Below are 22,720 nucleotides of genomic sequence, written 5' to 3' on the forward strand. Positions count from 1 at the left end.
CATACACATAACTTTGCTTAGCTATTACATAGATAAGACTCCCACATAAGTACAACTTAAAACAAAGATGAGGCATTCCTCCTTTTGCTTTCTGAGGACACCCTACTCTGTATCCGAGTCACTTTCAGTAAATGATCTCTTCTTACTGCACTCCGCAGCTCACCCGGGAGCCCCTCCTGCAAGAGATCCAAGGACCCTCTCTTGGGGTCTGAATTGATAACTGTTTTCTGGCAACAATATGGTAATTCTACTTTTATTTGTCCAGAAACTATTGCACTGTTTTACAAGGCAGCTGCACCATGTGTCCATCCCACTGTCGAAAACCAAAATTTCCACCAGCTTATTTCCACTGTAATCAGATTCAGGATCAGCTGCTTGACGCTCGAAAGCCAGGCACGGGAGACAAGGGTTGGCAGAAGGAAAGACAGGTTCAATCAGAGAGCCAGAAAACCGAGAAGGCGGTGAACTAGCATTCTAAAGCACCATCTTCAATTTTAGAATTCACCATGGGGGTTTTAAAGGGAAGCTTGGTATGGGAGACACGTGGAGTGTGCAGGGTGCAGGTCTGTGTCTGTTCTGATGGCTATCATGGGTTCAACTGGAGAGCCAGAAAACCGAGATGGTGGCGAGCTAGCATTCTAAAGCACCATCTTCAATTTTAGAATTCACCATGGGGGTTTCAAAAGGAAATTTGCTGTGGGAGACATGCGGAGTGTGCAGGGTGCAGGTCTGTGCCTTTGTTCTGGTGGCTATCATGGGTATCACCCACCCTGAGACCTGGCTGGCATTATCCTGACTTCAGAGGAAGAGATAAAGGGGTCAGATGGGAGGGAAAGGAAGTGAGTGATTAAAATATATTTTGAAAACGGAGGTCCCTGGCCTCACAATGATTGAATTGGCATTTGTTAGCGATTTATGGATCGGGCTGCATCCCATCTAGAAATACAAAGGCATTTTTGCCCTCATGGCAGAACAGTTGGCGCACTTTTTTGTCTTTTGTTTTTCTTTTGAAACGGATTCTCACTCGGTCACCCAAGATGGAGCGCAGTGCTGTGATCTCAGCTCACTGCAACCTCTGCCTCCCGGGTTCTAGCAATTCTCCTGCCTCAGCCTCCTGAGTAGCTGGGATTACAGGCGCCCACCACCACGCCCGCCTAATTTTTTGTATTTTAGTTGAGACGGGGTTTCACCGTGTTGCCCAGGCTTGTCTCAAACTCCTGAGCTCAGGCAATCCACCTGCCTCGGCCTCCCAAAGTGCTGGGATTACAGGCGTGAGCCACCGCACCCGGCCAACAGTTGGCTTTTGTAGGGCTTCTTGAGCAGGAACAAAGAAACAGCACCATACAAAAAGGTGGCTCTTTTAACGTCTGGTTATTTTAGGTTACTTTCCTTTTAAGGGTTAAAGCAGAGGGGCTTCCTTCTCTTGGCAGCTCACGTTACTTGGGTCCTTTTAGATCAGATGCTGTGGATCTCTTGTGTTTTGAAAAAACTGGCCTGTTTAGGGATTTTCCTGTTTTTCCAAGTTTCAGTTTGACGACATGCACTTAACCTGAAAGACTCCATTTTTATTTGGTTTGTGAAGGGCTAGAGAAGGAGCTCCGTCCACAACAACGGTCTCCTATCAACTTCATTTAACCACTAAGTGCAGAAGGGTTCCAGTTTCCCCAAAGCCTACCACCATCCTTTATTTTCCATTTTATGGAGAGTAGCCATGTTAATAATGTGTGCTGGTTCTTTTTTTTCTTTTCAGTGGAAAAAATCATATTTATTTCATTTTTCAATAGTAATTATTTATTAATGGTATGTGCATGTCCGTTGGGCACTGCACAATTTCTCAAACCTTGGGATCAGACGGGACCATGCCACCTGACTTTTGAAACCTTGCTGATTTTCATGTGGTAATTGCCCTTCTTCACAGCAACCACGGATGCCCCAGCATCACAAAGACATGATGTCAGCAAAGGAAATGTAGAGAGACCGAATGTGAAATCTGTGAGCCACTGGAGCTGGTGGTTCACATGGTGTCAGAGGTGGAATGCTGCTGTGCTTCCCCTAATTTTAAAATATCCAGGGTCCCTCTGTGGACAGCTGAAGCTGTGAGGATAGAACAGCAGGAATGCCATAGGAATTAGTTGGAGGGGGCAGGTAATGGAAGAGCTGATCTGGTTGCTAAGCAGCTCAGAATCTCTGGAGATGAATCATAATGGAATTAGAGTAAGAGCAGACAGTGCGGAAGGGGCTACTCTGCTCCAGCCAAATGCAGCTGCAGAGAATAAGAAAAGTGATGTGGATGTTCCACAGTCTCCCCTTTCCTTTCCTCTCCCTTCCCCTCCCCTCCCCTCCCCTGCCCTGCCTTTCCTTTCCCTTTCCCTTTCCCTTCCTTTCATTTCCTTTCCTTTCCTTCTTTTATTTTCTTTCTTTCTTTTTTTTTTTTTTTTGAGACAGAGTCTTGCTCTGTTGACCAGGCTGGAGTGCAGTGGCACGATCTTGGCTCACTGCGACCTCCGCCTCCAGGCTCAAGTGATTCTTCTGCCTCAGCCTCCTGAGTAACTGGGACTACAGGCACCCGCCACCATGCCCGGCTAATTTTTGTATTTTTAGTAGAGACGGGGTTTCGCCATATTGGCCAGGCTGGTCTCAAACTCCTGACCTCAAATGATCCGCCTGCCTTGGCCTCCCAAAGTGCTGGGATAACAGGCATGAGCCACCGCATCCAGCCCCAAGTTTCTTAATAAGTTCTCGTTTGTTTATTCTGATGGTCTTCATTTGTAATTGTATGTCCATTGCCTGTATGTATATTTGGCCAGCAATCCCCTAATGCAGTTCAGGATCTGTGGAAAAAATCAAGACATTTCCAGGGGGTCCACAATTTCTAGACTATTTTTTTAAAGAACATTAATATTTTATTTGCTTATTTTCTTCTCTTTTTCTCTGCATGATGTGATATTATAAATATTTGAAGTAAGAAGCAGATTGGAGAATCCATTTCTCTTCCATTAAGGAGGAAATTAAAGGAGTTTGCAAAAACTTCTAACAATATCACCTTTATTACTAAGTTTTTGTTTGGAAAATATAATTATTGTTCACAAAATATGAGCTATGTGAATATACAATAGATTTGTTGTTGTCGTTAAGCTTAAAAAGTAACGTTTTCTCTGACTTTATTTATAACATGATCTACATGAGATCATGTTATGTTTTATTTATATCTTATACCAAGAAACATCCTTTGGGAGTTTCCCAATAATTTTAAGAGGGTAAAAGAGTTTGAGATGACAAACTTTGAGAATTACTGTCCTGGGTTAAATTCCTGGGTTCCGTTTTGCTGGATTGAAAGACACACACACTTAATGTTTCTGAGACATGATGCCACATTGCTATGATGTTCCACAGCTGTTTCTCTGGCTCTATTTTCTCACGGGAAATGTAACCCAGGTCTGTCGGACTCTTACCAATTTTCCAGTCTGCCTCCTCTCATAAATTCAGTGAAGGAACTTCTTTCTCTTTCTCTTCCTCTTTCTTTCTTTCTTTCTTTCTTTCTTTCTTTCTTTCTTTCTTTCTTTCTTTCTTTCTTTCTTTCTTTCTTTCTTTCTGCCTTTCTGCCTTTCTGCCTTTCTTTCCTTCTTTCTCTTTCTTTTCTTTCTTTCTTTCTTTCTCTTTTTCCTTCCTTCCTTCCTTCCTTCTTTCTTTCTTCTTTGTTTCTTTTTCTTTTTTTTTTCGTCTTTTTCAGAATCTCGCTCTGTTGCCCAGGCTGGAATGCAGTGGCGCAGTCTCGGCTCACTGCAATCTCCGCCTCCCGGGTTCACGCCATTCTCCTGCCTCAGCCTCCCGAGTAGCTGGGACTACAGGCGCCTACCACCACGCCTGGCTAATTTTTGTATTTTTAGTAGAGACGGGGTTTCACCGTGTTAGCCAGGGTGGTCTCAACCTCCTGACTTCGTGATCCGCCTGCCTCAGCTTCCCAAGGTGCTGGGATTATAGGCATGAGCCTCGTGCCTGGCCCAGTGAAGGAATTTCTATGGGAAGTGCACGTGGCCTCCAGTTACATGGATGTTCAGAGATCTCCCCTCATGTGGGGTAAGATTAGATATCTCAGAAGATAATGTTCAAGGTATAGTCTTCAGTTTATAAACCCCAGTCCCGACATGGGGTGTCGTGGGTGATCGTGGGCCAGACATGTGCCCCTTCTGAACCTCATTTCCTTTACCTGTAAGTGGAGGATGGGCTGGGTAAAAACTCAACAAAATGGCCAACACATTGTAGGCATTTAATACGTTATAACTAGGTTTTTCTGAATTTTTACACTAAATAGGAAGAAGAGTTTTAATAATTATGAGCAAAAGAGGATGAGAACAAACACAGAGTCAGTGTCTGTAAAATTTCTCTCAATAGGCCAGGTGCGGTGGTTCACACCTGTAATCCCAGCGACTTGGGAGGCTGAGGCAGGAGAATCACTGCAACTCGAGAGAAGGAGGTTGCAGTGAGCCGAGGTCACGCCACTGCACTCCAGCCTGGGTAACAGAGAGAGATTCCGTCTCAAAGAAAGAAAGAAAAAAAAAAAAGGAATGGATATAGAAGAAAAGGAAAAAAGAAAAAATATAGAAGAAAAAGAACATAGGGAAACTCATAATTTGGGATAATAAGCATAATAAAGTCAAACTCAGGAAGAAGAATGTGATTCTAGGAGACAGAGAGACAGGCAAATTATTTGGCACCAGGCCTCTGTATTTCCCTTAAATGAGCCACCCCAGGCCCTTTGCACATATTGCTCCTTCTGCCATCACTGGGTCTTCATGTGGTGCCTTCCTGTCTCCATTCAGGACTCTGACCAGAGGTCACCTCTCAGGGATGCCTTCTTTGATTCCTGTCCCCAGAAGCTTGTCATGCACCTCTGCCTTCCAACCATCATGGGGTTGATTTTTTTTATTTCTTCCATATGTATAAAAAAACAGGATACATGTGCAGAATGTGCCGGTTTGTTACATAGGTATCCATATGCCATGGTGGTTTGCTGCACCTATTGACCTGTCCTCTAAACTCCCTCCCCTCACCGCCTACCCCCCAACAGGCTCTGGTGTGTGTTGTTCCCCTCTCTGTGTCCATGTGTGCTCACTGCTGAACTCCCACTTATGAGTGAGAATATGTGGTGTTTGGTTTTCTGTTCCTGTGTTAGTTTGCTGAGGATGATGGCTTCCAGCTTCATCCATGTCCCTGCAAAGGACATGATTTCATTCCTTTTTTTGGCTGCACAGTAGTCCATGATGTATATGTACCACATTTTCTTTATCTAGTCTATCATTGATGGGCATTTGGGTTGGTTCCATGCCTTTGCTATTGTAAATAGTGCTGTGATAAACATACATGTGCATGTGTCTTTATAGCAGAATGATTTATATTCCTTTGGGTACATACCCAGTAATGGGATTGCTGGGTCAAATGGTATTTCTGGTTCTAGATTCTTGAGGAATCACCATACCGAATCACCATACCATCTTCCACAGTGGTTGAACTAATTTACATTCCCACCAACAGTGTAAAAGCATTCCCATTTCTCCACAGCCTCACCAGCATCTATTGTTTCCTGACTTTTTAATAATTGCCATTCATACAGAATCAAAGAAGACTTCGTATAGCCAAGACAATCCTAAGCAAAAAGAATAAAGCTGGAGGCATCACGCTACCCGACTTCAAACTATACTACAAGGCTACAGTAACCAAAGCAGCATGGTACTGGTACCAAGACAGATATATAGACCAATGGAGCAGAACAGAGACCTCACAAATAACACTACACATCTACAACCATCTGATCTTTGACAAACCTACCAAAAACAAGCAATGGGGGAAGGATCTCCTATTCAGTAAATGGTACTTGGAAAACTGGCTAGCCATATGCAGAAAACTGAAACTGGATCCCTTCCTTACACCTTGTACAAAAATTAACTCAAGGTGGATTAAAGACTTAATTGTGAAACTGAAAACCATAAAAACCGTAGAAGAAAACCTAGGCAATACCATTCAGGACATAGGCATGGACAAAGACTTCATGACAAAAATGCCAAAAGCAACGGCAACAAAGGCTAAAATTGACAAATGGGATCTAATTAAACTAAAGAGCTTCTGCACAGCAAAAGAAACTATCATCAGAGTGAACAGGCGACCCACAGAATGGGAGGAAATTTTTGCAAGCCAAAGAAACTATCATCAGAGTGAACAGGCGACCCACAGAATGGGAGGAAATTTTTGCAATCTACCCATCTGACAAAGGTCTGATATCTAGAATTTACAAGGAACTTAAGCAAATTTACAAGAAAAAAAACAACCCCATCAAAAATTGGGCAAAGGATATGAACAGACACTTCTCAAAAGAAGACATGTACGCGGCCAACAAACATATGAAAAAAAGCTCAATATCACTGATCATCAGAGAAATGCAAATCAAAACCACAATGAGATACCATCTCACGCCAGTCAGAGAGGCTGACTTTTTTGGTTTACTTCCTGTTTTGTAAGATATTGATCAATAGGATGCTGTCTGCTACCCAGCTGATGCCTTATATTCTCCCTCTAGTGGAATATAAGCTCCTTCGAGGATGGTAGAAATAATGAACCCCTGGTTTCCATTACTGATTGTGCCAGAAGATTGCTACTGTGAATGAAAAGCTCCGAAGGACAAAAATAGATCCATACCTGATTTCCTGCTCATTATCATGAAAAATATTCATTTCTCAATGCTGCTTATACCAAGGAAATAGGAATAAAGTAACAATGCACACAAAAGAGTTGGAGGTTTGAGTATAGAAAAGCAGTCATGCAGTAGTACTGGACACAAAGTGAATGGAGAAGCTGGTCCTATTTCCAGGCAGTGCTCAGTGTCCTTAGGGATGAGTCACCACGAGGTTAGAGTGAGAATAGGCAGTGGGGCAGGGGCTGTTCCTCCCCAGCCACGTGTACCTGCAGGAGTGAGGATGAGGAATGACATGGAGGGAGTCATGGCTCATCAGGGTTGAGGGTTTCCAAGAGAATCACATGAAGCAGAGTATGAAAAGGAGATTTGAGTTTGTGCAGAAGAAACTGGTTCTAACAATCGACCATAGACAGTGACCTGAAGGTGGGATGAAGATTAGCAGGAAATGGGTGAATCAATACTATGTTTTTCCTAAAGAAAAGGAAAATTGGCATCAGGTGAGCAGAAGTCACCTGGAAGATAGGCAGTGATGTTGCAGATGGGAGGCTTGAGCTGAGGAGATGGGCTGACAGCCTCTATTGGTAACAAGGCTGATGGCAATCGATGGCTAAAGGAGTTTAGATAGGAAATTTGGGAGAGAGGAGATCAATTTTCAGATAGTGAAGTGTTGGGAGGGTCAGCTATGTTAGTGTTCCTCCACATCAGCACTATTGAAAATTTGGGCTTGAAAGTTCTTTGTTTGCAGGGTGGGGAAGCCTGTCCTGTTTTTGTAAGATATTGATCAATAGGATGCTGTCTGCTACACAGCTGATGCCTACAGCCCTCCTCCAGTTGTGACAGCCAAACATGTTTCCAAAAATTGGCAGATGTCTCCTCATGGCAAAATCTTCCCTGGTGGAGAACCACAGATATTAACGTGTAGGATATTCCCCAGGATTATAGAGGAAAGTGATGTTGGTGAGGACAACAGTCCACATCCACAGAGAATTGAGATCACACAGAAATCGGGGCTTTTCATGAGGCTATGTGTCCCAACCTTGCCTGTTATTTTCTGTAATTCTGATGGGCCACATCTTGGACCTTGCTGACCCTGGAGGGATGATCCTGCTGGGTCTTGTCAATTCCTGGAGATAGTAAACAGCTCCCTTGAAAGGCAGCCTTTCATGTGGAAACCAATCCAGATCCCACTCCCCAATCATCTCCTCTATGGAGCATTCACACTGACGGCCACGAATCACTCAGCTGCCCTAATCACCCCAGGACCAGGCATCAGACAGCTCGGGGACAACCCCTATGCCCAGAGCCACTGAAATTCTTCAGAGAAGCCAATCTTGTTTACCTGCTCATTTACCCCCACTTGTTCTTTCCCTTGGAAACCATAATTAAGGCTCTTCACTCACAAGTCCTTCCATCCCCTTCCTCTTGCCAGATATTTGTCCTTCCTGTGTGACTACCTGATGTGGTGTGCCCCTCCTCTTGGGAATGTGAGCAAACAGCTATATTTGCAGTAACAACTTGTCCCTCAGTCTGTTTTACCGTTGTGTGTGAAACTTGGTAATTTCTGGTCTTGATTCATGCAATTATGAGCCTCATTTTGTGGGAGTCCCTCGAGTACCCTGATGCATCTCCCCGTCGTGTGTGTGTGTGTGCGAGCACGCACCTGTGTGTAGTTGAAGGGGAGTTTGGGAGACACGCCATTCTCAAGCAAATTGGAGATGCAGCCCACTTTCCCTGCCTCTTATCTACATTATTAGAATATTGCCCAACCCTAAATGCCCAGTCCCAAAGATGGAGCAAGACAGGGGCCCTGGACTCCCTCTTCTGGGAGGGGCCAGGGCACTTTTCTTTGGATGCTCAGACATGGGATGGGAGCCGGTGATAGAGGCGTGGGCTCAGGGCCAGAGAGCTTGGAGACTTCCCTCTCTGAGCCCAGTATCTTCCGCCATAAAATGCAGGCACTTGTAGGTCTCACTCACAACCAGGGCTGTGGGGATGGCCATGTGTATGTTCCTCAGCATTGAGGCTTCTGTCCAAGAAGCTGAGGGGAGGTGAAATCCAGCCTGCACTCTTTCCAAGTTGTGCTTAGTTCGAGGATGAATAATCCCACCAGCGCCACTCCCTCATTGATCTCTGCAAAGCCCCTTAGCCCACCGTGGCCTTGGGTTCACTCATGAAATTTGAGAAACAAATTAGTTCAAGGAACAAGAGAGCAAATAAATAGTGACACAGCCATTTTCAGGATCTCATTTTTTTCCTGTTTCTTCTCACATGAGGCAATGGTAATGCTACTGTAAAGTGCCTTTGCCATCACTAGGTGGCACTCTTGAAGCAATAGAAAGTATACAAACGTTTAACACTTTTTATCTTTTCATTTTTAATTGTGGCAAAATACACAGAACATAAACTTTACCGTATAATCCATTTTTTACTAATATTAATTGAAAAACAAAGGCTGGCAAGTTTAATTTTTTTTTTTTTGAGACCAAGTTTCACTTTGTTGCCCAGGCTGGAGTGCAGTGGCGTGATCTCGGCTCACTGCAAGCTCCACCTCCCGGGTTCAAGTGATTCTCCTGCCTCAGCCTCCTGAGTAGCTGAGATTACAGGCCTGCACTATCACACCCGGCTAATTTTTGTATTTTTAGTAGAGACGGGGTTTTACCATGTTGACCAGGCTGGTCTCGAACTGTTGACCTCAGGTGATCACCTGCCTCAGCCTCCCGAGGGCTGAAATTACAGACGTGATCCACCGCGCCCATCCTCTAATTTTTTTTTTTTTTTTTTGAGACGGAATCTCGCTCTGTCGCTCAGGCTGGAGTGCAGTGGCACGATCTCGGCTCACTACAAGCTCCGCCTCCCGGGTTCACCCCATTCTCCTGCCTCAGCCTCCACAGTAGCTGGGACTACAGGCGCCCATCATGCCCGGCTAATTTTTTGTGTTTTTAGTAGAGACGGGGTTTCACCGTGTTAGTCAGGATGGTCTCGATCTCCTGACCTCGTGATCTGCCCGCCTCCGCCTCCCAAAGTGCTGGGATTACAGGCATGAGCTACCACGCCCGACCTAAAAATTTTTTTAATTGTAAAAAATGATGTAGGCCAGGCACAGTGGCTCACGCTTGTAATCCCAGCACTTTGGGAGGCTGAGGTAGGAGCATCTTGTGAGACCAGGAATTCGAGACCAACCTGGGCAACAAGGCAAAACCCTGTCTCTACAAAAAATAAAAATAAATTAGCTGGGCATGGTGGTGCAGGCCTGTAATCCCAGCTACTCAGGAGGCTGAGGTGGGAGGATGGCCTGAGGTCTGCAGTGAGCTGTGATCGTGCTGCTGCACTCCAACCTGGGTGACAGAGCAAGATCTTTTCTTTAAAAATGGTGTAAATTATTACATAGTGTAACGTTGATATTTTCATCATCTTTTAAGTGTGCAGTTTGTTGGCTTCCATTACATTCGGGTTATTTGCAAACATCACTACCTTCCACGCCCAGAACAGTCTTCATCTTGCAAAACTGGAATTCTGAGCTGATTGTACATGAGCTCTGCATTTCTCCTCTCTAAGCCCCCATGAACCACCATTCTACTTTCTGGGTCTATGAATTAGGCTAGTCTGGGGCCTGACCTAAGTGGAATCATGCAACAGTGTCCCTCTGGGGCTGACTTATTCCACTCGGCATAACGTCCTCAGGGTTCCTCCGTGTTGTAGCATGTGTCTGGGTTTCCTTTCTTTGTAAGACTCAGTAATATTCCATTATATGTGAACACTACAGCTTGTTTACCAATATCCACTCATCCTTTGATGGACACTTTCGGTTTTCCACCTTTGACTATTATGAATAATGCATCGTGTCACATTTCCAGCACCAAGGCAGAAGTTTCTTACTTTTCCAAAGCCTGCCAGCACTTGTTATTTTCAGGCTGGGCGTGGTGGCTCATGCCTGTAATCCCAGAACTTTGGGAGGCTGAGGTGGGCAGATAACCTGAGGTCAGGAGTTCGAGAGCAGCCTGGCCAACATGGTGAAAACATGTCTCTACTAAAAATTCAAAAATTAGCCAGAAATCTCTTGAACCCTGGAGGTGGAGGTTGCAGTGAGCCAAGATCATGCCACTGCACTCCAGCCTGGGCAACAGAGTGAGACTCCGTCTCCAAACAAACAAACAAAAAACCACTTGTTATTTTCTGTTTTATGGATCATAGCAATGTTAATAAATGTGTGGTGGTTTCTTCTTTCTCTTAAAAATAATTTTTCTTTTCAAACAAAAACTATTTTATTTAGAAAAGCCATGTTGAATCATGGCCCAGCTTGGAAAGTTATTTATTTATTAAAATTAATTAATTTTTATTAAAACTTTTTAAAAATGTAGATACAGGCTTGTTACAAGGACATCTTGCCTGATGTGGAGTTTGGCTTTTAATGGCCCCGTGGCCCGCATAGTGAACCTGGAGTGAGACAGGCGGTACCTTCCCTTCTGCTGTTGACAGTGTCTACTGTTCTCATATCCTTGTGCCTGTGTACCCAATGACAGGCGGTACCTTCCCTTCCGGTGTTGACAGTGTCTACTGTTCTCATATCCTTGTGCCTGTGTACCCAATGACAGGTGGTACCTTCCCTTCCGCTGTTGACAGTGTCTACTGTTCTCATATCCGTGTGCCTGTGTACCCAATGACGGGCGGTACCTTCCCTTCCACTGTTGACAGTGTCTACCGTTCTCATATCCGTGTGCCTGTGTACCCAATGTTTAGCTCCCACTTATAATGGAGAATGCATGGTAAAAATCATTCTTTATTCTTCAATCATGGCAATTCCTTCATCATGGGATGCACGTGCCTGTTGGGGACTGCAAACCTCTTATCCCTTGGCATCAGCCTGGACTGCACCACTCTCATTTCCTTATCTATGTTAATTTTTGGGTGGTGATTGCTTCTCTTCACAGCAGCCACTGACACCCCCGCATCACAGAGATGTGATGTCAGCAAAGGAAATGTTGAAACTGTGAACCCCTGGAGCTGGCAGGTTCTGTGGTGTCAGATTTCGAATACAGCTGTATCCGATGCCTTCAATGTTAAAGTACCTAGGATCTCTCTGCAGAGATCGTCATAGCGGTGAGGATAGACCAGCAGGAATGCAGTCGGTGTTCACTGCAGGGGAGAGAATGGAGGAGCTGGCCTGATTGGCAGGCAATGTTCAGTGTCCTTGGAGAGAGTCACCATGGAAACAGAGTGGGAACAGGCAGTGGGGGAGGGGCTGTTCCTCCCCAGCCAAATGCAGCTGCAGAGAAGAAGGAAAGTGATGTGGGGCCAGTGCAGTGGCTCAGGCCTGTAATCCCAGCACTTTGGGAGGCTAAGGCGGGTGGATCACTTGAGGTCAAGAGTTCGAGACCAGCCTGGCCAACATGGTGAAACCCCGTCTCTACTAAAAGTACAAAATTATACAAAATACAAAAATACAAAAAATACAAAAATTAGCTGGGCAGGGTGATGCACACCTGTAATCCCAGCTACTTGGAGGCTGAGGCAGGAGAATCACTTGAACCTGAGAGGTAGAGGTTGCAGTGAGCCGAGATAGTGCCATTGCACTCCAGCTTGGGTAATTCAAAGTGAAACTCCATCTAAAAAAAAAAAAAAAAAAAAAAGAGAAAGAAAGAAAAAAAGGAAAGTGATGTGAATGTCCTGTAGTTTCTTTCATGGATAACCTCTCATTTGTATGTTCAGATGATCTTATAATTTCATATCCACTATTTGAATATATCTTATATCAATGTTGTCCCAAAAGGTAGTTCAAGGACCTTGTGAAAATCAAGACCATTTGAAAGAGTTCACAAGTTCTATATGTTCTTAAGAACACTGTTTTATTTGCCTTTTTCCTTCCCATTTTCTCTTCACGATGTAATATTGTATGTTTGAATTAATTAGCTGAAATGAGAATTCGGCTGCTTTGTATTAAGAAAAGGTTTCTTTTTGTAGAGACAAAGTCTTGCCTTTGTCGCCCAGGCTAGAGTACAGTGGTGCAATCATAGCTCACTGAAACTTCAAACTCCTTGGCTCCAGGAATTCTCCCACCATAGCTTCCAGAGTAGCTAGGACTACAGGCACATGCCATTCAACTGGACTAATTAAAAAAAATTTTTTTTTTTTGTAGAGGGGGAGTCTCACTATGTTGACCACGCTGGTCTTGAACTCCTGGCCTCAAGCAGTCCTTCTGCCTTGGCCTCCCAGCATGCTTTGATGACAGGCATGAACCATAGCACCTGGTTATTAAGAAGAGTATTGGCTGGGAGGAGTGGCTCCTGCCTGTAATCCCAGCACTTTGGAAGGCCGAGGCGTGCGGATCACAAGGTCAAGAGATCAAGACCCTCCTGGCCAACATGGTGAAACTCCGTCTCTACTAAAATTACAAAAATTAGCTGGATGTGGTCACGCACACCCGTAATCCCAGCTACTTGGGAGGCTGAGGCAGGAAAATTGCTTGAACCTGGGAGGTGGAGGTTGCAGTGAGCCAAGATCACGCCACTGCCCTCCAGCCTGGGTGACAGAGTGAGACTCTGTCTCAAAAAAAAAAAAAAAGTATTAAAGGGATTTATAAAAAAGTGAAAGAGTGCTCCCTTTATAACTAATTTTTTGTTTGGAAAAAGTAATTGTTGATAAAATGTGGGTTCTGTTAATATGTGATAGGGTTGTTACTTTTTTATGTTTTAAATTTAAAAATTTCTCAGCTTCAATTTATAATATGGTAAATACTCCTAGATATAAACCATGCAAAGAAAAATTCTTTAGAGATTCTCAATTATCTTGACAAGTATACGGGCCTTCTGACTTAAAAGTTTGAGAAATACTATTTTAGGCTAAATTTCTAGGTATAATTTTGTGGGGTTGAAGAAGACACATGCTTAATGTGTCTGATCCACAATGCCCTATACTTTCAGAGTAAGCGAAAGAAAGTATAGAGCTGTTTTCTGGCTCTGAAAGTATAGAGCTGTTTTCTGGCTCTAAATTCTCATGGGAGTGTGATTTATATGTGTCAGGCTTATTGATTTGCCAAGCCGCCTACCATTATAAACCCAGTGGGGAGATTTCTCCAGGAAGTATGCTGTGACTCCCATTACCCAGGCTTTCAGAGATCTCTCTTATATAAGTTTAGAATTCCCAGAAGAGAAGGTAGAATGTATATTCTCAAGTTTATAAATCCCAGGCCAACATTCATTACTGGGTGATCATGGGCCAGACACCTGCCTCTTTTGAGCCTCACTGCCTTTGCCCGTAAATGAGGATTGGGGGTGTATAAGGATTTGGCACAATGCCCAATACATTGTACAAATTCAATAAATAATAGTGGTACATTTTGCATTTCTACCATAAATAAGAAATACAGTAGTAATTTAATGATGTGAGCATATGATGGTTAGAAAGAATAGAGAGGCATTTTCTTTGTGAAAGTTTCTCCAATGACTGTATCCACAATGGTTAAAGCTCTTCTCTCCCCAATACTGTTATGATAGGTGTGCCACTTCTCCTGTTCCTTGTCTCTCTTGGTGATATAACTGTTTACCCATTTCCTTCACCGGGCCATGAACTCTTAGTGTTCGGGTCGTGTCTCTAAAACCTGTATCAATAGCACTTTGAACTTAGAAAGCAGGTAAATAGTTTCCTGGCTTAGCTCTTGATTTAAGAATCAGGACAGAGGCCAGGCACGATGGCTCACGGCTGTAATATCGGCACTTTGGGAGGCCGAGGCAGGCGGATCACGAGGTCAAGAGATGGAGGCTAGCCTGGCCAACATGGTGAAACCCCGTCTCTACTAAAAATACCAAATACCGGGCATGGTGACGCACACCTGCAATCCCAGCTACTCGGGAGGCTGAGGCAGGAGAATCGCTTGAACCCGGGAGGCGGAGGTTGCAGTGAGCCAAGATCGTGCTACTGCACTCCAGCCTTGATGACAGAGTGAGACTCCATCTCAAAAAAAAAAAAAAAAAAAAGAAAGAAAAAAAAGAAAAAGAAAAAAGAAAAGAAAGAATCAGAACAGTACCATCAATGACTAAAAGCTATCCTTGGGGCTGAAGGACAATGAGACTATGGACTCATTGATAAGGGAAGTAGTTGATGCTAACCAACTTATTCAAAGGTGACCTCAAAGTATATTTGTGGGATAAATTGAAAATTTATTATTTTACAAATAAGAAGACAGGGCCCCAATTGGGTCTTCTTCTGCCTACAGCTCCACATAAAGACTGGTTATGTGTTTATTTCATTATTCAACAGTCACCAGCACATGCCATGTGTTAGGCACAGTGCTAGGGACAGAGGGAACAGTAGTGCATATATGATACCAGCATTCAAATTCTTCACAGTCTATGGGTTCACTGAAGGTCCTACGTAACCATTCCAATGTTTGTATTCTTGTTTCTCTAATAATCTAGAGCAATACCCATACATGAAATATGTTGACTGGTGAATAAGTAGGCTTTCTGGAGAACCTGAAAAAAAAAATCAAACTATAGTCCGGCGTGGTGGCTTATGCCTGTAATCCCAGCACTTTGAGAGGTCAGGAGTTCAAGACCAACCTGGCCAACACAGTGAAACCCCATCTCTAATAAAAATACAAAAATAAAATAAAATACACCAGGCATAGTGGCACAGGCTTGTGGTCCAAGCTACTCAGGAGGCTGAGGTAGGAGGATCTCTTGAATCCAGGGGGTGGAGGTCACGGTAAGCGAAGATGACACCACTGCACTCCAGCCTGGGTGATAGGGTGAGACTCCATCTTAAAAAAAAAAAAAATCAAACTGTATTGAAGGATGGGTAAGAAGAAAGAGGAAAGGGGAAAATGAAGGAGAAAGGGGGAAAATGAAAGAGAAAGAGAGAAAATAGGTAGTTTGCGATATGGAAACATGAAGAGAAAGCAGAGAGGGAAGAGAGAGCATTCAGACCAAAGGAGATTCTAAGGGAGAAATAGAGGCAAAATGTTTAGCTCCAGCCACATGGTTATATCTTATACCCTGGAATTAATCAGCCTCAGGACCTTTTCATGTGCAGCTCTTTCCATCACCCTAGGTCTTAATGTTGCCTTTCTCTGACTCCAGTTAAGGTTCTGATAAAAGTTAACCATCCAAGAAAGCCCCCCCTATATTTCTATTTCCTTAATAGAAAGCAGCCAAATTCTCATTTCAGCTAATTAATTCAAACATACAATATTACATCTATTTCCTTCTTTCTTTCTTTCCTTCCTTCCTTCCTTCCTTTCTTTCTCTCTCTCTCTTTCTTTCTTTCTCTTTTTTTTTCGGAGTCTTGCTCTGTCACCAGGCTGGAGTGCAGTGGTGCAATCTCAGCTCACTGCAACCTCCACCTCCTGGGTTCAAGTGATTCTCCTGCCTCAGCCTCCTGAGTAGCTGGGATTACAGGCGCACACCACCACGCCCGGCTAACTTTTTTTTGTATTTTAGTAGAGACAGGGTTTCACCATGTTGGCCAGGCTGGTCTCGAACTCCTGACCTTGTGATCCACCCGCCTCAGCCTCCCAAAGTGCTGGGATTGCAGACGTGAGCCACCACGCCCGGCTGCAGATGCTTCTTTTATTTGCTTGCTGTTCACTGCTTTCGATCCACTGGAATGTAAACTCCATGGATAATGGTTGAAAATGAACCTAGCGTTGTGAGTTTCTGCTAGTTTCAGGTTTATTACTGGGAATAGAATAAGTCCAATGAGCAACAGTAGTAACTATATCTCATTTTCTTTGAGACATCATGAAAATATTCACTCTGTGATGCTACTTATATTTGGGAAATATAAATCAAGTGAAAATGGGGATGACAGGCTTGGAAGTTTAAGGATAGAAAAGCTGGCATGCAGCAAGCATTCATGGGAGGGGGATTGAATGGAGAAAGTGGTCTGGTGTTCAGGAAGCCCTCGGCCTTCTTGGCAGCGAGTCTCCATGAAAGCAGAGTGAGAACAGGCGGTGGCCGAGGGTCTGTTACTCCTCAGCCATGTCCAGCTGCATGAGTGAAGGACAGAGCAGGCAGATTCATAGTCCAGCAAGCATTTATTTTTCTAAGAGACTAACAAAAAGTAGAATACGAAAAATTGCTTCATATGTGTGCATAAAAATTTTGTTTTAACCAGAGATCATAGAAGGTGACCTTGAGGTGAAAGTTAAGATCAATGAAAAATGGGCAAGTCAATGGAGCATTGGTCCCCAATGAATGAAGTGATGTTGGCATCTTGTGAGAAGTTACCTGAAATGTAGGAAGTAATGTTGGAGATGGGGTGCTTTAGGTAAATGGATGGGAGCGGTTTGGGTTATTGGTAATGAGAAGCCTAATGGGAATGGATTGCTAAGAGGCATTGGACAGAAGCACTGAAGAAGAGGAAGTCAATATATTGATAGTCAAGAGGTTGGGAGAACCATCCATGTTAGGTATTATCTACCTTAGCAACGTAGAAAATTTGAGCTGGATAATTCTTTATGTCAGGGGGCTTCTGTTCTGACATTATAGGATGAGGAACAGCATCCCTGACTACTATCCACCAAAAAGCTCACTCATCATAATCAATTGGGTTATTCCAGGGATGCAAGGATGTTTCATCATATGTAAGTCAATAAATGTGATACATCATATCAATAGAATGAAGGACAAAAATCATATAATAATTTCAACAGACGCAAAAAAAGCGTTTCACAAAATTTAATATCCTTTCAGAGTAAAAATTCTCAGCAAACTAGGTGTGGAAAGAATGTACTCAATATAATAAAGACCATATATGGCAAACCCACAGCTAATGTCATGCTTAATGAGAAAATGTTGAAAGCCTTTTCTCTAAGATCTGGGACAAGAACAAGTATGCCTATTCCCACCACTTCTATTGAGTATAGTACTGCACATTCTATCCAGAGTAATTAGGCAAGAGAAAGAAATGAAGGCATCCAAGTTGGAAAGAAAGAAGTTAAATTGTACTTGTTTAGAGTGACTTGACCTTACATATAGAAAATCTTAAAGGTTCCATTAAAAAGTGTTATAACTAATAAACAAATTCAGTAAAGTTGTAAGATACAAAATCAACATGTAAAAAGTAGTAGCATCTCGATACACTAATGGCAAAATATCTGAAAAGGAAATTAAGAAAGCAGTTTCATTTACAATAAGCTTCAATGAAATAAAATTCTTAGGAATGAATTAAACCTAGATGGTGAAAGATCACTACACTGAAAACTATACAACCCTGAGGAAAGAAATTGAAGAAGATACAAGTAAATGGAAAAATATCTTGTGTTTATAGATCAGGATAATGAATATAGTGTTAAAATGTCCATACTACGCAAAGTGGTTCAATGCAACCTCTCTAAAATCACAAATGGCATTCTTCATAGAAATAGAAAACAATCCTGAAATTCATATGAAACCATAAAAGACCCAGAGTAGCCAAAGCAATCTTAAGCAAAAAGAATAAAGCTGGAGGTCTTACACTACCTGACTTCAAAATATACCACAAAGCTATAGGAACTAAAACAGGGTGATTCTGTCATAAAAACACACACATAGACCACTGTAACAGAATAAAAATCCCAGAAATAAATCCACACATTCACAGCCAACTGTTTTTTACTTTTGACAAAGATACCAAGAACACATAATAAGGAAAGGACAATCTCTTCAACATATTGTGTTGGGAAAACTGGATATCTATATGCAAAGGAATGAAGTTAGACCCTTATCTCACCTTACATACAAACATCAACTCGAAATGAATTAAAGACATAGAGGGAAGCCTCAAAACTATAAAACTAATAGATGAATACATAAGGGAATATCCCCATGAAATATAAAGGAAAAGTCATTCGCCTGGGCAATGACTTTTTGGATATAACCTCAAAAGTACTGGCAAGAAAAGCAAAAATAGCCAAATGGGATTGCATCAAACTAAAATGATTCTGCACAGCAAAGAAAACAATCAACAGAGTGAAGAGACACTGCACAATGAGAGAAAATATTTGCAAACTATATATATCTGATGAGGGGCCAACTCACACTCACACTCCTCATCCACGCTGATTTCAGGTGGTGATCTCTTCTCTTCACAGCAACCACTGCCAATCCAGTATCACAAAGGTAGGATGTTAGCAAAAGTAATGTAGAGAGAGCTAATGTTGAGTCTGTGAACTGCTGGAGCTGGTAGTTCATGGTGTGTCAGATGTGGAAAATCGCTGTTCTTCCCTTAAGTTTAAAGCATGGGGATACCCCAGCAGACAGTTGCAGCTGTGAGGACAGAAAAGCAGGAAGGCAGTAGGTTTTCACTGCAGTGGGAGAGAATGAAGGAGCGGGTCCTGTTTCCAGGCAGCTGTCAGCATCCTTGGAGATGAGTTGCCATGAGATTAGAGGGAAAACAGGCAGTGGGAGAGGAGCTTTTTCTCCCCAGCCACGTGCAGCCACAGGAGTGAGGGGCAGAGCAGAAAAGGGTCAGAGTCCAGCAGGGATGGGATATTCCACAAGAATTGCATGAAGAATATAAAAAAGAGATTTGCGTGTGTGCAGAAGGAATTGATTCTGAGGATTAGCCATGGAAGATGGCCGGGTGTAAAGGTGAATCTCAGTGTAAAATGGTAGAATTCCTGGAGCGCTGGTCACCAAGGAACGGGGGGACATTGGTGTCAGGTGGGGAAGGGGTCGCCTGGAAGTCAGGGAGCTGATGTAGGAGATGGGATGCTGATCTGATGGGATAAAGTGATTTTGGTTATTGGTAATGAGAAGTTCAATGGGAGTGGAAGGCTGAGGGAGGATTGGAGAAGAGGTCAATATGTGGATCGTCAAGAGGGTTTGGAGGATCATTATAATGGGTTTTTCCACCTTGGTGGTGTGGAATATTTGGATTGGATAACGTGTCGTGTGGGGACAGGGACTTCCTGTGCATTGGAGGATGTTGAACTGTATTCCTGGCTTCACAGGACCCTTTCAGAGGTGAAAATTAAAAATTTCTCTAGATATTGACAAGTGTCCCCAGTGGGCAAAATCACCCTGGCTCAGAACTACTGATCTAAGTGGGTTATAATAATCAACCACAGTGTGGATCGAAGTATTTTGGGGTCATCACTCCACATCCACAGAGAACTCAGAATAACAGGAAGTGGGGAGTTCCCTGAGGATGTGGGCACCAAACCATCTTTAACTTCCTGTATTCTGATGCTTTGACATCTGGGACTGGCTGACCCTGGAGACATTTCCCCTCTTAGCTGTCTTCAACTGCTGGAGATAGTCACAACTTTCCTGCAAGTGTGCCTTTCATGGGTAAACCAACCAGTCCTAGCTTACACTCCCAGCCACACCTTATGGAGCTCTGAGCCACAATCCACGTGCACAGTCACCCAGGGTCAGGTATCAGAAACAACGAAGGACGTCCCATAACCCACAGCTACTAAAATGACCTAAATGAGCCTGTCATCAGCCTGCTTATCTCGCATGACCTGTTTCTTCCAAAGGGAACTTCAGTGGCTTTGTCCACATTTCCTCCTGCATCTCTCTGGGTTTTTGCTGACCAGGTGATTCCCCGTGTAGCTCCCCTGGCTGTGCTGTGCCCTCGACTTGTGATTATGAGCAACAAACTTTCCTTTTAATGGCAGGTATCTCCTGATCTGTTTAACTCCTGTGTGTGAAACTTTGTGATTCATGCAATGAGAACCAGGCTTTACGTGAACAGACCAGAGCCCAGGTGCAGGGCGGGCATTCCAGAGCCCAGGTGCAGCAGGTGCAGGGCGGTCATTCCAGAGCCCAGGTGCAGCAGGTGCAGGGCGGGCATTCCAGAGCCCAGGTGCAGCAGGTGCAGGGCGGGCATTCCAGAGCCCAGGTGCAGCAGGTGCAGGGCGGGCATTCCAGAGCCCAGGTGCAGCAGGTGCAGGGCGGTCATTCTGCCCACACAGGTATGTGTTGGGGGAGGGCAAGTTGAAACAGAGCCTGAGAGATGAATTCATTAACGAACAAATTGGAGCCCCAAGCCACATTTCCTCCTTTACAGCCACCTTGGTAGGACCCTACCCAAGCCCCAAATGCCAAGCCAGAGTGCAGAGCAAGACAGCAGCCCTCAAATCCCCACTCTGGGAGGTGCCAGGACACCCCTCCTTGGATGCTCAGAGACAGGATGGGAGCAGGTGACGGAGGCGTGGGTTCAGGGCCAGGCAGCCTGGAGACCTCCCCTCCCTGCGCCCAGTGCCCTCCTCTGTAAAATGCAGACACTCCTAAGACCTCACGCACAGCCAGGGCCGCTGGGGATGGCCGTGCGTATTCTACCCCGCTCTTAGGCTCCTGTCTGAGGAGATGAGAGGATGTGAAATGCAGCCTGCACTCTCTCCACAGCTGTGTCCATGCCAGGGCTCAAGATCCCACACCTCAGCCTAGCATTGCTCTGTCCAAGGGCAGACAGCCTGGTACAGCCATGTGTGCGGTTATTTTCACTTCAAAAAAAACCTTATTAAACAAAAACCAAATATATGTAAACACACCAGTTTTTTAAGTATCTTATTTTTTTTTTCTAATTTGAGGCAATGCCTATTGTTGTCAAGTATCTTTGCTGTCATTAGATGGAACTCTTGAAGAATGGAAAAGTAAATAGGTATTCTTTCTTAATATTTAGTTGTAGCAAGATACACATAATACAAAATTTGCGGCCACACACGGTGGCTCATGCCTGTAATCCCAGCACTTTGGGAGGCCGAGGTGGGAGGATCACCTGAAGTCAGGAGTTCAAGAGCAGCCTGGCCAACATGGTGAAACTTCATCTCTACCGAAAATAGAAAAAAATTAGCCAGGCTAATTTGATTCATGTCTGGCTCCCCCGCTCAACTGACAGCAGGCCCCAGGACAGCCAGTGGCTGTGTCATCATGATCTGCTTTGCCCTCACCGTCCTCTCTTACATCCGCATCTTGGCCACAGTGGTTCAGATCCGTTCAGCAGCCAGCCGCCGGCAAGCCTTCTCCACCTGTTCTTCCCACCTGGGCATGGTGCTCCTGTTCTATGGCACCGGCAGCTCCACCTACATGCGACCCACCACCCGCTACTCCCCGCTGGAAGGGCGCTTGGCTGCTGTCTTCTACTCCATCCTCATACCCACCCTGAATCCACTCATCTACAGCCTGAGGAACCAGGACATGAAGAGAGCCCTGTGGAAGCTCTATCTCCAGGTGCCATACTAGGGTCTGCCATCTGGATGCGGGAGGGACCCAAAAATCCACCTTCCCAAGATTTTCCTTGTGGTCGTGGTGGAAGTGTTAGTGCCTCCAGAGACCCCCAGGAACACACCTATTCGCCAAAGTTGTCAACAAAGTTGAATTGCAATGAATCATGCAGGAGAACCCTGATGGATATCTGGATAAAATGGAGACAAATCCAATGTGCATTTAATTTAGGCAAATAGTATTAAATATACACAGGGGAGGAGAGAAAGAGGAGGAGCAAATAATTTAAATAGGGTGGGTGATTCCACCCAAGAGCTCACTCAATAAATTTATGACCTGGACTACGAATCCAATAGGAGACTGTCTCAGCCTGCCTCGGTTTCCATGCACTTCCCCATGTGGACATGTTTTATCCTGCTCAATGTGGTTCTAATGTTTAGTGGTACACATTTTTTCATCTAGTGTTTGTCCTAAATGCAAGCCAAAGCCTTCATCACAAGCAGCAGCATCTATTCCAGAAGAAAAATAGGCCATATTGGACGTGCAGAGAAATGGTTGGTAGTCTTCACGCGGCTGCTTCCTAAGGGAAAGTCAAGGGTACCTTTATCTTTCTGCAATGTTTCTCTGATAGCAAACCCTGTATTTGTTGTATTTCTGGTTCAGCTGCTTTAACAGAAACAAAATAACAGCAACTTAAGTCATACAGAAGGCTTGTTTCTCTTTTGTGTAATCATTTGTGCTTGGAGGTGACCCTGGGTGTCTCTATGCCACAGTCATCCTGAGGCCAGGTTCCTTCTATCTCGTTGCTCTACCATCCCTGAAGGTTTCCTTATTCCTATGGTGGGAGTTGGATCACTAGCACCTCATTCACAATCCAGCTGCT

At 44.1% G+C, this 22,720-nt stretch overlaps 1 protein-coding gene across 6 annotated transcripts in view; it reads left to right on the forward strand.

Annotated features, from left to right (window-relative positions):
• Window positions 1-22,720, forward strand: part of LOC104003467 (olfactory receptor 1L4-like) — a 128,657-nt gene that overhangs the window by 68,263 nt on the left and 37,674 nt on the right. For 2 of the 6 annotated variants that reach the window (XR_008540949.1, XM_063800893.1), the window contains one exon: window positions 5,612-22,545. The exons of the other annotated variants lie outside the window; for them this stretch is intronic. Coding sequence is in view for 1 of the 2 variants with exons in the window: in XM_063800893.1 (XP_063656963.1) it covers window positions 21,484-21,855 (372 nt within the window). In the remaining variant the exon portion in view is untranslated. Of the gene's footprint in view, window positions 1-5,611; window positions 22,546-22,720 lie in introns of those variants that run through there. 6 annotated transcript variants of the gene reach the window in all.

This window comes from Pan troglodytes, chromosome 20, assembly GCF_028858775.2.
Source record: "Pan troglodytes isolate AG18354 chromosome 20, NHGRI_mPanTro3-v2.0_pri, whole genome shotgun sequence".
Taxonomy (NCBI): domain Eukaryota; kingdom Metazoa; phylum Chordata; class Mammalia; order Primates; family Hominidae; genus Pan; species Pan troglodytes.